General features: G+C 35.1%; 1 protein-coding gene across 1 annotated transcript; it reads right to left on the bottom strand.

Annotated features, from left to right (window-relative positions):
• Positions 1 to 3632: 3632 nt before the first annotated feature.
• Positions 3633 to 15656, bottom strand: LOC123557110 (very low-density lipoprotein receptor-like). The gene is made up of 6 exons (XM_045348373.2): positions 15428 to 15656; positions 8066 to 8176; positions 7577 to 7665; positions 5846 to 6029; positions 4973 to 5058; positions 3633 to 3935 (listed from the first exon to the last, which is right to left on the bottom strand). The coding sequence occupies exons 1-6, from the start codon at positions 15516 to 15518 to the stop codon at positions 3714 to 3716; spliced, it is 783 nt and encodes a 260-aa protein (XP_045204308.2). The 5' UTR covers positions 15519 to 15656; the 3' UTR covers positions 3633 to 3713.
• Between the last annotated feature and the right edge of the window lie 667 nt (positions 15657 to 16323).

The raw sequence follows: 16323 nt of genomic DNA, 5'->3' as shown, positions 1-16323 counted from the left end.
TATTTTTCATACTTTAACTTAGTCTTTTAAGTAAGTAGTTTTTGTAATAATGGAAGTAATAAGTGACGTATTTTAATCACGTGACGTCTGAACTTAGTAGCACATATATTTTGTATAAGTAGCACGTATTATTTATGGGAGCCTACGGGGTATGGTGTACCCAAAGGAGCAGTTTTATGCCCTGACTTATTTGTTTTGCTATGGTGTTACCATATGTTATATATTTTAGCTTCTTCCGCCAGACGATTTTAACTGGTGATGTCATAACCCGGAAGTACAATGCCCGAGGTTCGCTTGTCTTCACTCGCCTGGATGTGATTTTCCCAGCGCAGAGCTTTCGTCCCATGGTTGTGCCGTAAACCGCAAAGACGATGATTTTTGTTATCCTCTGAAGTCAGCTCAGGGATGCAATCACCTACCACCATAGGGAGCCAATAAATAAAAAAAGTAAATATTGTAAAGGGTGTTGATTTGTTCTGATGGTTACTGTCGCCGGTGCGGCCTTTCCTGTCACAGTTATGCACCTTGTGTCACATGATTTAGGTGATAAGGTGGAACATCTGTCTTAAGTTTGAATCAAATCCATTCAGTAATAACTGAGATATAGTGAAAATGCATCAAAATTAACCTTAAATTCTAAGAAAAAAGGGGCATAATGCATGAAAAATTGGTGTCAGAGTTATGAACCAAGTGTCACATGATGTGGGTGATAAGGTTGAACATCTATTCTAAATTTGAATCAAATATTCATTTAGTACTAACTGAGATATAGTGAAAATGCATCAAAATTAACTTTAAATTGTAAGTAAAAGTGGGCATAATGCCTGAAAAACTGGTGACCTGTCCCGTACGTTGGATACTTAGAATATCATGAAAAAGTTGTCACCCTTTAAACATCAATGTCATTTGTAAAGAAATAAAAGTAAACAATTGCTGAAATCTACGGTCCACCTATGTTAGGTGAAAGTTCAGCACTAGGACATTATTGCAAATGAATCAAAACAAAGATATAGAACAGTTTATTGCAAATGATGAGTTTTTAAATGCGTTGAACTGTCTGAAAGTGAAGCCCCTTTATGCAGTTGTTCTCTAGAATTCAATGTATATATCAGTATAATTGTTTTGAAGAGTAATACAGATGTTTAATATGGTTTTCAATATTCATGTGAGACAATCCTTTCTTTCTATGATTTGGTACTGTTTGATTTTTTCTCAGAATGTAGGACTAAGCGTTGCTATGTTTCATTTTGGGAATAGTCCCGTATGATGATGACTCTTTCAGTGTTATTTGAGCCGTGCCATGAGAAACCAACATAGTGGGTTTGCGACCAGCATGGATCCAGACCAGCCTGCGCATCTGCGCAGTCTGGTCAGGATCCATGCTGTTCGCTTTCAAAGCCTATTGGAATTAGAGAAACTGTTAGCGAACAGCATGGATCCTGACCAGACTGCACGGATGCGCAGGGTGGTCTGGATCCATGATGGTCGCAAAGCCACTATGTTGGTTTCCCATGGCGCGGCTCATTTCATGTTTGAAACAAAATGAAAAAGAAAGCTGTTTAGGGGTTGAGACAAGATCCTGAATATTTTGGCAACATTGGCTGTTTCGTGGGAACAAGACTTTGTGAGTTTCAAATCTTAACGATATAATAATCAAAACAAAGATATAGAACAGTTTATTGCAAATGATGAGTTTTAAATGCGTTGAACTGTCTGAAAGTGAAGCCCCTTTATGCAGTTGTTCTCTAGAATTCAATGTATATATCAGTATAATTGTTTTGAAGAGTTATACAGATGTTTAATATGATTTTCAATATTCATGTGAGACAATCCTTTCTTTCTATGATTTGGTACTGTTTGATTTTTTCTCAGAATGTAGGACTAAGCGTTGCTATGTTTCATTTTGGGAATAGTCCCGTATGATGATGACTCTTTCAGTGTTATTTGAGCCGTGCCATGAAAACCAACATAGTGGGTTTGCGACCAGCATGGATCCAGACCAGCCTGCGCATCTGCGCAGTCTGGTCAGGATCCATGCTGTTCGCTTTCAAAGCCTATTGCAATTAGAGAAACCGTTAGCGAACAGCATGGATCCTGACCAGACTGCACGGATGCGCAGGGTGGTCTGGATCCATGATGGTCGCAAAGCCACTATGTTGGTTTTCCCATGGCGCGGCTCATTTCATGTTTGAAACAAAATGAAAAAGAAAGCTGTTTAGGGGTTGAGACAAGATCCTGAATATTTTGGCAACATTGGCTATTTCGTGGGAACAAGACTTTGTGAGTTTCAAATCTTAACGATATAATAATCAAAACAAAGATATAGAACAGTTTATTGCAAATGATGAGTTTTAAATGCGTTGAACTGTCTGAAAGTGAAGCCCCTTTATGCAGTTGTTCTCTAGAATTCAATGTATATATCAGTATAATTGTTTTGAAGAGTTATACAGATGTTTAATATGATTTTCAATATTCATGTGAGACAATCCTTTCTTTCTATGATTTGGTACTGTTTGATTTTTTCTCAGAATGTAGGACTAAGCGTTGCTATGTTTCATTTTGGGAATAGTCCCGTATGATGATGACTCTTTCAGTGTTATTTGAGCCGTGCCATGAGAAACCAACATAGTGGGTTTGCGACCAGCATGGATCCAGACCAGCCTGCGCATCTGCGCAGTCTGGTCAGGATCCATGCTGTTCGCTTTCAAAGCCTATTGGAATTAGAGAAACTGTTAGCGAACAGCATGGATCCTGACCAGACTGCACGGATGCGCAGGCTGGTCTGGATCCATGATGGTCGCAAAGCCACTATGTTGGTTTTCCCATGGCGCGGCTCATTTCATGTTTGAAAAGAAAATGAAAAAGAAAGCTGTTTATGGGTTGAGACAAGATCCTGAATATTTTGGCAACATTGGCTATTTCGTGGGAACAAGACTTTGTGAGTTTCAAATCTTAACGATATAATTCGTTGGGATTAAAAAGACTGCGACCAGAAAAAAAACGAAATCAGCAAAAAAAAAGAAAAAGAAAAAAAAACCCGAATCCAAGCCAATTAGCCAGCCACGTATATAAATGATTTCACAGTACTTAAAAATCTCCAATGGTGTTATTGCCACTGATTGTTTTGAAATGCTGTGCTGTGATCCTTCTGCATGTTTGTTTGTGTCTGATTGTTACTTGCATGCTGTTATTTTCCATTTGTTTGTGTTAATACGAGCATGTGCTTAGCCACCGTATACATACATACCTTTAAACTTGGCCTTGGCACTATATCCATGTGGAGTGCTTTACGTGTATGGGCGGTTGCATTATTTAAATATGGCTTTTCTTGTTGAACGTTTGTCCACGTGTTTTATTACTTCAACGCCAATGTGATGTGTCATCACCAAGACACAGGAAGACACAGTCACGATAAATCAGCATTGTTGTTCGTACCTTCGTATCTTCGAAGCAAAGACCAAACACACTAAAGAACTGACATCAGACATATAGTCTGTTTCACTGATCTGTCTTATCGAATACAGGTTAATATGTAGTATCTAACGCGTGGAAGAGTCTAATCAGACATACTACATGCACTAACACCTGACTAAATTTATTCACTTTGCAAACCAATATAAAAAAGTATCAAATAAGTTTCAGTATGCTTTATTGACTAATAATACATGCAAGTGTTTCTGAGCCTACAGTATCTGACATTATTAGAAAGCGTTTCAGGAGGACGAACTTCCCTCATTCTGGTTGGTTGGAAATGATGGTGCAGAAATATTCTCGTTACATAGGTAAGAGGAACACGTGTTTGAACATTTGATTTTTGAACCGCTACCTGTACAGCCTGTTTCATCACTGCCAGAACTGGCATCAGGATTCTTACAACCTTTAGATACAATTTTGTATTTGGTGCTGGATTTCCATTCGACTTTTGTTTGGCATGACTGAAAAGTATAAGAAACGAATACATGTAAACGGACAATCGGACATACCTTTTACTAATTTCAATGGTTCTGGTAAGTTAAGGAATGTGTGATAAAAATACTTCCACATGTATTTTAAGTTTCGTATGGGATATGAAGAGTACATGCATTCATAACATCAATAGGATTTATGGACTTTTTCGGTATCCTTTTATGCTCTGTTACTAATGATTCATTCAGAGTTGATGACAAAAAAGTCAGTCAGTAGTTTGTAACTATCATGCAATATCTGTTTATTATATTGAAAAATTTGAAATTTTAGTATGCTCAGTTAACACATTAAATGAAAACTCATTTCCGAAAACGTCGGCTATTTGACGCTATACGTTATGTCGGTGATAATTGTCAACGCGTTGATCTATTTCTTTTTCTATTTGAATTAGATCGACAGGAATGATAATGGTCAGTTAGTTTTCCCTTTCTTGCCATTACTGGAGAAAGACCCCAGGTGACCCTCCGTGCATTATTTCATCATTAGCGGGCACCTGGGTTGTGAAGGATCAACTTTGCAACAAGTACAATATCTATTGTAATGGACTGTGAATTTGGTAAACAAGCAGGTCTGAAGGATCAAAAGTCAAATCAGCATTTTAATCCTAAATCCTATGCAAAATATACCCTTATACTATACTGCCTAGGGCTGTTCGCTTTCAAAGCCTATTGCAATTAGAGAAACCATTAGCGAACAGCATGGATCCTGACCAGACTGCGCGCATGCGCAGGCTGGTCTGGATCCATGCTGGTCGCAAAGGCACTATGTTGGTTTTCTCTCGGCGCGGCTCATCTTGCAAATCTTTCATCTGAATTGTGTCTTCCAAACAGATTCCAGTTACAAAAACTTTCTTTCCAGTCGAATTTTCTTACAATTATAGTATTTTTTGAAATTTTAAGTATAAGCGTTTAATAAAATTTTATTTTGCAGCAAACATTTGATAGGAATGTGCAGAGCTACCTTAATAAAAATTATTGCTTTAAAATAGTTTATAAACTATAAAAACCTGTTTGTTGTCAGGGCAAAATTCGGTTCCTTCTTCGTTACAATCCTCGTTGCTGTTTTTGTTCTTACACTTGTAACAGTGTAAACCTGAAAAGTAAGATATTGTATGATATATAAATATAGAACTTTTAATTTTCAAAGTCAGAAAACAGGACGGAAACGTAGGAAATAATCTTTAAGTCCTTTCATATACGTGTATAAGGAATTATTTTATAGACGTGTATTTTAGGAACGGTTATTTGAATAAACAAGGTTGTGAACCCGTGGCGTTTAGAATTCAGTTAATTTAAGTCCTACTGGCAAATGTGTTGTGACTATATAGTTCATTATCTAGCGTACAGTACTTTTTTCAACAGGGAGATCCGACATGTTCGGCTCCGAGGCGTTTGATCTTCATAGATAATAAATGAGTACGTGATTCGCTGATAACACTTTTATACTAGTAAGAGAACACGGTAAGAGAAGTACTCTTAAAAACGGTGCTATCATGCTTGTTTATATGAGACGTGCCATGAGAAAACCAACATAGTGGGTATGCGACCAGCATGGATCCAGACCAGCCTGCGCATCCGCGCAGTCTGGTCAGGCTCCATGCTGTTCGCTTTTAAAGCCTATTGGAATTGGAGAAACTATTAGCGAACAGCATGGATCCTGACCAGACTGCGCGGATGCGCAGGCTGGTCTGGATCCATGCTGGTCGCATACCCACTATGTTGGTTTTCCCATGGCATTACTCATATATGTTTGTTTATATTTTATTCAACCCTAAACAACACTGATTTATATGACTTTCGTTTTCTCCAAAGAGCTCCCTATATGCATACTCTTAGTATAAACGTTTGACAATGACAGAAAACATTATAAATCTCTTCACCTGATGGAGAACACTGACTTGTCTCCCAGCGTCCCGAGGGTAAACACCTTATTGTACTACCGCATCCTATTCCAAACCCGCTATCACACTCAATTTCTGCCTTGGCCCCTATAGCTGATTTCTCTTTTGAGAGATGCACTCTACCATTAGTAATGTCTGGTGGTGCGCCACATCCTCTCTTCTCTTATAAAAGTAAAGTGAAAATAAAGTACATCCTTTCTTCGATTATAAAAGTAAAGTGAAATAAGGTACATCCTTTCTGCGATTATAAAATTAAAGTGAAAATAGGGTATATTTTTAAGAGTGTGTATTGAAGGTTGTTCGAAAGAGGGGCGGGGGGAAGGGATTAAGGTAGAGGTAGGGAGAATAATGTGAATTCTTGCACACTGCACATCGTCTAAAAACCACTTACCTATATTCCAAGTTTTGAAGTAAAATGTTTTAATTGTTCACCAGACACACGATATGAAGGATAAATTTGACTTCTGAGCTCAGTTTCAACCAACCTGGTTCATTTGCTCTGTACATCGTCCTATAAGCCACGTGTACAGTCGAAAGCTTGAATGTTTAATAAGTTATACTCCAGATACGAAATATCATGGACAGATTTGTCCGTGTTGAATTCTCGACCTTTGATCTACTGACACACATCATGTCAGCGTCTACTTGTTTGACAAGTCTGAAGTCAATATCTTGAATGGATATTAAGTTATACTCCAGACACGAAATAGTTTGGATAGATTTGTCCTTTGAGTGTAATTCGTTACATTGACTTTGACCTACTGACCCTGGTCCATGCGCTCCTAAGTTAATTAGAATAATAAAAACAAAACTTCATGAATGTGTAATGAAACTCCCCCAACTTGTACAAGAAACCCATGGATGTGTACCAGAACCCCATGTATTATTTTGACAAATCCATGGATATGTATGAGAAACCGTTAAGTTTGTAAATCACGAATGACTATTCCATTTATGTGTTTAACGAAGCCAGGGATGTGTATGAGAACCTATAACACTTAAATATATGTTAAAGAAACACATGGATAAGAATCCAATGAATATATATGGGAATCCAATGGATGTATATGAAAACCATCAATGTACACAGAAACCCATAGATTTGTCTGAGAAACAAATAAATGTATACGGAAAATCCATAAATTAGTACAAGAAACCAATACTGTATACAAGAACCATATGCATGTGTACGAGGATTCCGGTTTTGCGTATTATGACAATCTCATGAAGATGTACGAAAAACTCATGGATTTGTACGAGAAACTCCTGAATATGTAGGAGAAACTCATGGATATGTAGGAGAAACTCATGAATATGTATGAGAAACCCAGTAATGTATGACTATGTGAACCAATGTATGTGTATGAAAAATCAATGAATATGGCCAGTAAATGTGTATAAGATTTTCATATATGTATATGTGAAATATATGATGGCATATGGGAAACACATGAATGTTATGACAAAATTCATGAATGTATATGAGATCCCAATGGAAGTGTATGAAAAACTGGTGAGTGTGTATGAAAACCCCATGCTCATCTATAAGCAACATATTATAAATGTAGCAGCTGTTTACTGCCCTCAACTGTCTACTGCCCTCTGCGCCAAAACAAGTCGTCGCGACGTGACCCTTGGGAAATGAATTGTAAACAATATACAAAGACAATGCTAAGACCTATGCCTGATTAACAATAAAAGAATACTTATCTGAGGACATTTGCTTGGGTTATTAACGCATGTAGTTTTGCCATCATTTCGCGGACATACAAGCTTGCTTGATGGACACGTTTGTAGAGCTAAAATGCATAATCATTTTAATGTTCATATACTCTGCATAATTGTATGACATCATTTATAATTTATAAAATATACTATATTTTACATAACTCCATCTGTCGAAAAGTAAAACATTATGGAATGGAATTTTATGACTATTTTATATGGACCTTGAGAAATAAAGTTATTCTACATCTGAGGGTGAATTGTATTACCCGGCAAATTTTCAACACTCTCCTGGTATTAAAAATCGTGAAACGGGTTTTAAGATTAATATTTACAATTCCTACTCGTTAATAGTAGAAGGCAATTTAAGTATATTATCAATCTATACCATTGGTATGAATGTTAATATATTAGAGTTTTCTTATTTTATAACGCCGTCATTTCTCACGAAGTGTAGAAATTATGTTTCCTCACGAGCACAACGTTCTTCGTCCGATCCATCGGCGCATTCACTCTGTCCGTTGCAAACCTTGGTTCCTTGTATACATGCACCATTACATGACCACTGGTCAGGAGTGCAATGTTCTGCATTAAACAAAAAAAATGTTACTTTAACAAAAAGTTTAGTGAATATCCTCTTCTAGCAATCCATCCTTTTTAATACTTCAATATGTTTAAAACATTCTTTCACAATCGACAGTTCAGTGCATAAACTTGACGCGCTTCTGATGAATTCTTGTAAAGCAGGATCTCAACTACTTAGTTCTTAGACTTTAAATGAAGAAAGCTTTATTTCCAGTATCCAGTATCTGGATCAAGAGATGCTTAATGAAAATAAAAAAATCTGTTTACACTTTACCACAATGTCATATAAGAAAGGCGAAGTAACAGGGCTAATATTTACACATTATTGAATCACCTCCCTTTATTTCAAAATGAAAACAAACAAGAAATATCTTTAAAAAAGATTGTCGGCGAATTGTAGTAAGACAAGAAGTTTATGAAGTTTTCAAAGGATCTTTTTACAGAATATTATTCATATCATTTTATATCTAACATTATGCAAATAGCAGAACTAAACACCACACTTCAACAATTTAAATGGTTCTCTTTTAATTTTTTACAAAGGTTTCGTAGGTAAGCAATTTTGTTTCGTTTATTCTACGATGAATAATTACAGCAGTGGTCTGGAAGACACGACTTTAATCGATCGGCTAATCACACCCTTATTCATGTGATACGCAGACCGTATTCAGCCCTTTCTGTAAATTGATATATGTTGGTATTTAAACAGGTTTTTATTATATTTATTAAACTAACTTATCATTTTTTAGATAAATCAATATTCTTGCTAAATATACTGAGCAAAACATGCTTTAAAACTGTAAACAGCGTCATTAAGGATGTACGAGCGTTTTTTCAGGATATCCGCCATTTTGAAAAATGTTTCTTCAAATATTGCTTTCTAACAAAAGTTTTGCCAAAAATTAATGCTAAATAAGTAAAACATGGCTAATAATGTACCATTTAACCAAATATAATCTACTTTTTGCGATAAAAAAAAATCACCCTTATTTTTGTTGGCTGGCATTTGGCTAAAATTGACGTAAGATTTACAATGGGGTAGGGGTAGGTAATTTCAAATATCTTTTTAAGTAGATCAGGTTTGGTTTTGATATTTTCCTGACGGATACTAATAATGATAAGCTATAATTGAAATAAAACTTTTCAAGATAACACTTTATATTATCTAGAAAATATAAATAAACAAAGAACAAAAATATCAAAATTCGCCAGTTTTTAACAGTTTTTTCTTAATAAATCTCTTAGATGAACGTTGACCCCAACTTTTTTTCTTTCCATTTTGAAGCATTTTTGTGTGTTATTAAAGCTGCAAAATATTTTGAAAATCTTAACGTCTGAATTTTTTTTGTAGATCTAAATACGTTTTTTCCATTGAAAATAAAGTGGGTGGGGTATTTATGTCAACATGTAAAAGTGAAAGAGATTTGTTAGCGACATTTATGCTTATATAATACTGACATCACCTTGTATACATATTAACATGTAAGACCTGAAATCCCTAAAATATTAAGTGGGATATTATATGTTTTATTAAGTACCACCATTTTTTCAATTTTACAAAATTTCAGAAATGCTTAAACAGTGGGTGAAGAAAATGCCCTATAAAATTAAAACGAGTTCGATGACTCTTGTTTGTCTTGGAAACTAATGTTCTTCAAGCTCACAGAGTATGAAAAAATTCTTAACGTTAGAAAAATTTCGTTCCTACATCCTTAAGGATAAACGCTTTGTCTGACATTTAGCGTTACACAATCAGCAGAGTGAAAAAAATAGACACGCTCTTCCAATCAGGCAGAGCGTTGCATAAATCTTTCATTTTGATAACGGATTAACATTTGATAGCTATGCAGTTTTCTAGCTTCGGCGCTCCTCTTACAAAATTTACATTCGGATACCCTCGGTAGCACATGGGATATTTTGGCCGCCATATTGCGTCTTTGCCGGCTGCAGAAATTAAGCGCGTAACTGGCTTTTATTGTAAGTTAAACTGTGTTTGATGCGTAAATATGGTAAGGAAGTAATAGATTTAAATCACTAATTGAATTTTTAATGAATATGGAAGAAGGTGTTAAATTAATTGCCATTAACGCAATCCAAGAACCTAAATCGTACATATGTACCCCACCCATAATTTTAATGAATAATTTCATATTTGTAACTCTGTTCTTGAAATTATAGGAGTTTTGTGTTGGCTCAAGGGTTTTTTGTGCAGATATGCCCGCACGGTATTAAACTTCTGTGTTTAGGCTTGTTTTTACAACGAAAAATGTTACAGAGAAACTTGTAAAAACAAGACCCAGTTAACTAGGCTTATTCCAGAAAAATGTATTATTATATCCCCTCAACCATGTTGAAGCAGTAATTTAAAAGAGAAATCGCCCCCCCCCCCCCCCCTCACCTCCTGCAGACATTTAACCCAGCTTCCACACCCTGTTCCGTCTTAATACCTCCTTTCCTGTCCCAAAAATTACCACCCTCCCCATTGAGTTCATTCCTTTACCATTTATCAGTGAAATACCCCGTCCCCGGCTTCGGAACTGCTTACACAGTGCACAGACAAAATTGAAACCCTCCTTCCATATAGACAACCCATTGCTCTATTTACCTGTTAATCCCCTTTTCCACAAAAATAGCTTGTACAAATATGCCCACACATTATTTAATATCTTGTTTTTAGGCTTAAAGTAAACCCTGGGAGATAAAGTACTCGGGGTCCCTATAGGGGCTTGAACCCCGGACCTCGAGATCTGTAGGCGGACACTAACGCTGTCCCTAAAGGGTGGCCTATATACCTATTATCACTAAAGGCTTGTTTTCATAATGAAAAATGTTATAGAGACTATAAACAAGACTAAAGGAGAAATCCCCCCCCACACACACACACACAAACACCTGAAGACATTTAACCCCTCTTCCACAACCGGTTACCTCTAAGTACCTCCTTAACCTTTGTCAAAATAACCACCCTCCCCATTGGGTCCATTCACCTCACCATGTATGTCCTGGACAAAGGGTAACAATTTGGGAAGTTTAGCTCAGAATCCCTGAAATATCCTGAAAAATAATGGTATGTATGTATGAGACACCTAGCAGGTCTTTGTTTTTATGGGAAATAAGCCAGAAATTTAGCATATGTGTCAGTCCTGAGTTAAGGGTTTGGGTAGTTATATTTTAAATCAGATTTATCTCCCTTTTTTTGTTTTGTGTGCATCGATGTGCATTGACAATAGGTCAGAATTTTCCCCAAGAAATGCTTCAATTTTATGGGTTATGCTTTGATAAGATACCTGTTAATTATCTGGATATCCATGTAAGTGAATACATGTATTGGGTTTTAAAAAAAAAACAGCTGGATTAATTAATATTGGATTAAATACAGGTTTGTTTAATTCTGTCATTACAGTTTGTAATTACCAATTCAAAGGTCTCGTAAAGTGTTCTGTAATGATTTTATCTCTTATAATTTTGGCACATTCTGTTTATACAGTTTGTTAATATTTTGAGTAGTTACGTGTTTAAAAAATGGCAGTCTTGTATATCACTGTCTCATTTTTGCACTTTAAACCGTTTAATCATTTACAGACCTCTAACCAGATCATATTCCTGCTGTGAGATATGGACAGGTGTATTTAGGTCCGCAACCTGGTAAGTATAATTTGTATTTGCAACTTGTAATTATTAGCATAACTATGTGCGTGTAGTTTACACACTACCTGAAGGATATGTATTTTTGGTGTAATACGCCACTACAAACATAGGTATATGTTTGAGCTTGAAATATACTTGAATAAGAGATATACCTAATATGAATTGCATGGTATTTTGTACAACAAATTATCTGTCTTATTACATACCTAAAAAAATTTTTTATTGAGTTTCAATGGACTGCCATCATGCAATATTTTTCCATAATGACGCGGAAGGCTTTCATATTGGACATGGAATGTTTACATAAGTTGTAATGGAAAGAATTGCGTGACATCCATGTATTTTTGTATTTTTCCTATTCTTTAGTTACAGAATTAAAACAATGTAAGCATGTGATGATTTGGTGATGTCTTTTACTAAACAAATAGAATTTTAGGTCATCATATTTGAGCATTGTTATTAATAATAATTGAATACAGCTCTGCATACACAGAGAACTGGAAATAAGTTTCAGTTGAACGTGTATTATAATTTTAATTCTGTAATGTATCTAGACCTAGAATACATACATAAATGTTTGTTTACCGGTATGAGAATGTATTTTTATAACTTATTTATTGTTGTGGTTTGTTTATTTTCAGGTCAATATCCCAGTAAGCAGGTAATGATGTACATGTAATGATCTTTACAGATTTTTAAATAAGCACTTAGTCTAGATTTACATATTATTTTGAGTCACTAGGGATTCAAACGGCATCAGATTGCACTCTGAACAGGAACAGCCATTATATTTCTACAAATATTTTTCATATATATTAAGATGTGACATTTTTTCTAAATTTAATGCTAAATTTGAAGAAATCTGTGTTGACTTTTAAAGAGTAATAAGCTTCAGTCTGTTATTCACTTATTGTCAGTGTACAAGTGGAAGTTGATATGGGTAACTTCAGTTTATATGTCTTCTAATCATTTGTAAATGCCATGTTCCTCTTTTTGAATAGTTTGAGACAGACCAAAGGTCACCTAAAGAAAGAGAAATTTCAAAGGTTGTTAAGGTATGTATGATGCTTGCTAGGTGACATAACAAAAATGTCGTTACATGGCCAGTGTTTGTATGTTATGGAGTCAAGTGTTGTAAGAAATAAATGGCAAACTGTAAATAGTGAGCCTTATTTTTTTTCTTGGCACAAGTCTACTAACATTTTCAGATAATGACCATACCATTTTCATAGATGGAATTAAATCCTTTGATGAAATTTAATAGATAGTGCTCATGAATTTTAATTGTAGAAATTGTGACATCTTGTTATTTGTGTGGAAAATTGTGTATTTCCCATGTATCATGGGGTTATCAATGAGCATGAACCTGTTGCTGGGGATTTGAACACAGATATTGGTAGAAATCATTGATGTGATGGGGGTATTCTGCGGTAGGTAGGGGGTATTCTGCATGGGTGTTGTGGGGGGTGGGGAGCAAGGCCTTTGGTGGGTGGGGAGTGTAAACAAGCTAGCTGCACTGGGAATTTATTTGAAGTTTTTGCTTAACTACTCGTTTAATTTGATTAAATGATAACTAAACAGTAGAAAAGAAATAAATAAACAAAAATATACACTTTTAGGTAGATAATATGACAATACTTTGAATATATCTGTAAATTGATCGTGTTTACCAGTATAAACGTCATTTCGACCTCCATTTTGGGCGGTAGATGTCAAATATATCAAAAGCGTTCCGAATGCGGGCTTTAACCGCAGTCACGTGATTATTGCATAGCTATAATTTGCCACACGCTTTTGATAAATTATCTATATTGCGTTATCAAGTAGTCCGATTTGCAAACTTACGTCACGTGGCACGGGCCGGTCCAGGTCTCGAACTCGTTCTTAGTACGGCATTCGCCGAAAAATATTGACAACATTGTGACACAGCTAATCATGATCTTTGAGCCGTCAAACTGAACATTGATCTTGTCTATATAGTTAACCTGTATTTTCATTGACAAAATTTTTCTTTTCTAGTAAATTATATCCTGCCATAACAGGTCAGGCACCGCAATAGTTATATATCAATTAGATTTTACGAAATATTATTTCGTTCTTACGAAATACATATTAGTGTTCTCAATTGAACTATACAATTGTCATGAAAAAAAATCCAGCAAAAGTAACAAAAACAGCTAAAACAACAATATTTGCAACACTCATTGACTGCTGCTAGTTTCTAACAAACAATGTTGAATTGTAATGATTATGAAATTTGATTTTATTCCCACTTCTTATTTTGAGTTATTTTTTACAGAATGATACATGTACTTAACGTTGAGAAACAACGAAAAGCTATTATAGGTATTTTAGAGACCAACTCAAAATTGTACTGTGTTTAAGACAAAATGCCTATGGGATTTCCACTGATTTGATTTAATTAAATCTATTAAACTCAAAAGTTAATGTAAAGAATTTTACTCCAGCTTGTGAAAGGGTGTAAATAGTCTATAAACAGCATAAAAGGCCAGAAGCCAAATGTTACAGTCAGTAGAAATAAAAAAACTGTCATGATAAATCCATTTCCTCGTGATTTTCTTGAAACAGGCTATACATTTAATAAATGAAACACTCCTAGTACATATTAATTTGAATTTATTACATTGAATTCAGTGGTAAAACACAATTTAAACCAATGAACGACACCTTTAGCGGCAATTTGAAATTAGCTCTCGACTATTCTTTTATCAATTTGAATAATTTCGCTAAGATATTTTTTTTTCAAAAGATGAACATTATCCCATCAACATAATAACAAAAGAATCAATTCTACAACTACTAGAAAACCGTTTGTGACTGAATGGCATTTAATTATGAATGTAGCTCTAAATGCCCAATTATTTTATATATTTTGTAAAGTCAGATTATGGCGGCATATTTCTGCCACGAGATAGCTAGGTAGCTCTCATGATAATTTTGTACACTTTCCGAGAAATTTGTGAATTTTTCTGAAAACATTTCAGCAAAAAAATATTATTTTCTAGATATTGTATTTGTTTACTGGAAATATTTTTAGCGCAAAATGTTGCGTTAGTTCTTGAAACTGCCACGAGATACTTGGTAGCTATCACGGCAATACTCTAAACATTCCAAAAATGTGCCTTTTCTGCAAACATTATTGCATTAAATTATTGTTATCCAGATATTCTTTTATTTCCAGGAAACTTTAGGCTAATTGAGATAAAGTTTTCAGAAAAATTGGAAATATCAAGATAATCGTGAAAGTATCGAGATAGCTATCTTGCTAATAAATGGCAACTGTAGGCACTTACGCAAAAATATCGAGATACTAATGTAAATTATCGCAATAATATTAACAGGAAACTTAGGACTATTGAGATAATCTTTTCAGAAAACTTCGCTTTATCAAGATATCTTTTTTTTTAAGTATCGCGATAGCTACCTAGCTATATCTCGTGGCAGAAATATGCCACCATATCAGAAACATTTGATGAAGATTTTCTACATTGAAATAAATTTCTAAAGATAAATATTTGGTTGGAAGAGTGGCATTGGATATCTCTAAACCAAATTATGCGTTTTATGAAAATGTGTACTTACCAAAGAATCCGGGCATCTCACCCCTTATTAGCCCAGCGAAACTAATTAAGACAAAAATAAGTCTAAATATTTTTCCACAAACGAAGCTCATCTTGTGTAAAAATGTTGCTCACAATTCTTCACCCTGCGGCAAATATAGCTTATAAACAATTGTTTTAAAAATATGAAATAACCTGCCAGTAAATGTTAACAGCTTATATGCGCACTTACAAACATCTGATGCCGATGAAGCGTTTTAATCAATTTAGGGAATTGTTTTCTATACATGTAGAACATGCAGTTACAGCTATTTTCTTATTGATCAGGATAAGCCTTTTATCACAACAATGTTAGAATTAAAATATTTAAAGAGGTTGAAGAGCTATTTTAATATCGTGAAAAAATAATTCAGTAAACAAACAACGCGACCTTTGTATGCTGTACACACGGAGAAAGCGTCTCGATTCAGCTATATTTTCTTTATTGCTTGACAAATTTTCATACATGAAAGCGCGTCGAATACAGCAAAATGAGTGCTTTCCTCCGCACAAAGCGTCTGCCGTCAGTTCTCAGTACTTTTCTCAAACACTTCGCCCGACTGGTTTTTTGGGACTAACTGTTTAAGAAAAGTACACACTTTCAAAGTTGGGCGAATGGTTTGAGGAAAACACTAAGAGCTGATTGTTTCTCCACTATCTAGGAACAATAGGAAATCAAGCAGCACTTTCAGGCTGCCGGATAATGGCGGACAGAAAAAATCATCCTCAGTTTATTCCTAGTTAAAGTTGCATTTTCATGTTTTATGTAAGCCAGTTCCTGTTTTTATTTCATTGTGGACCTATACTTGACATTTTGGTAGCATTTTCAAGGAGATATTTTTGCAGTTAAAGAAATGTTACTCATATGTTCATACCCAC

The sequence above is a fragment of the Mercenaria mercenaria genome, chromosome 5 (genome assembly GCF_021730395.1).
Source record: "Mercenaria mercenaria strain notata chromosome 5, MADL_Memer_1, whole genome shotgun sequence".
Taxonomy (NCBI): Eukaryota; Metazoa; Mollusca; class Bivalvia; order Venerida; family Veneridae; genus Mercenaria; species Mercenaria mercenaria.
This window is presented reverse-complemented; position numbering and strand designations above follow the sequence as displayed.

Bases quoted from the DNA above. Each gene is read 5' to 3' on its own strand.
- LOC123557110 (XM_045348373.2), bottom strand. From the start codon at position 15,518: ATGAGCTTCGTTTGTGGAAAAATATTTAGACTTATTTTTGTCTTAATT. The intron at 8,177-15,427 runs GTAAGTACACAT...TGTTTAATGCAG, and splicing joins TGAGATGCCCGGATTCTTTG to AACATTGCACTCCTGACCAG. The intron at 3,936-4,972 runs GTTTTTATAGTT...TATACTTTTCAG, and splicing joins TTTGCCCTGACAACAAACAG to TCATGCCAAACAAAAGTCGA.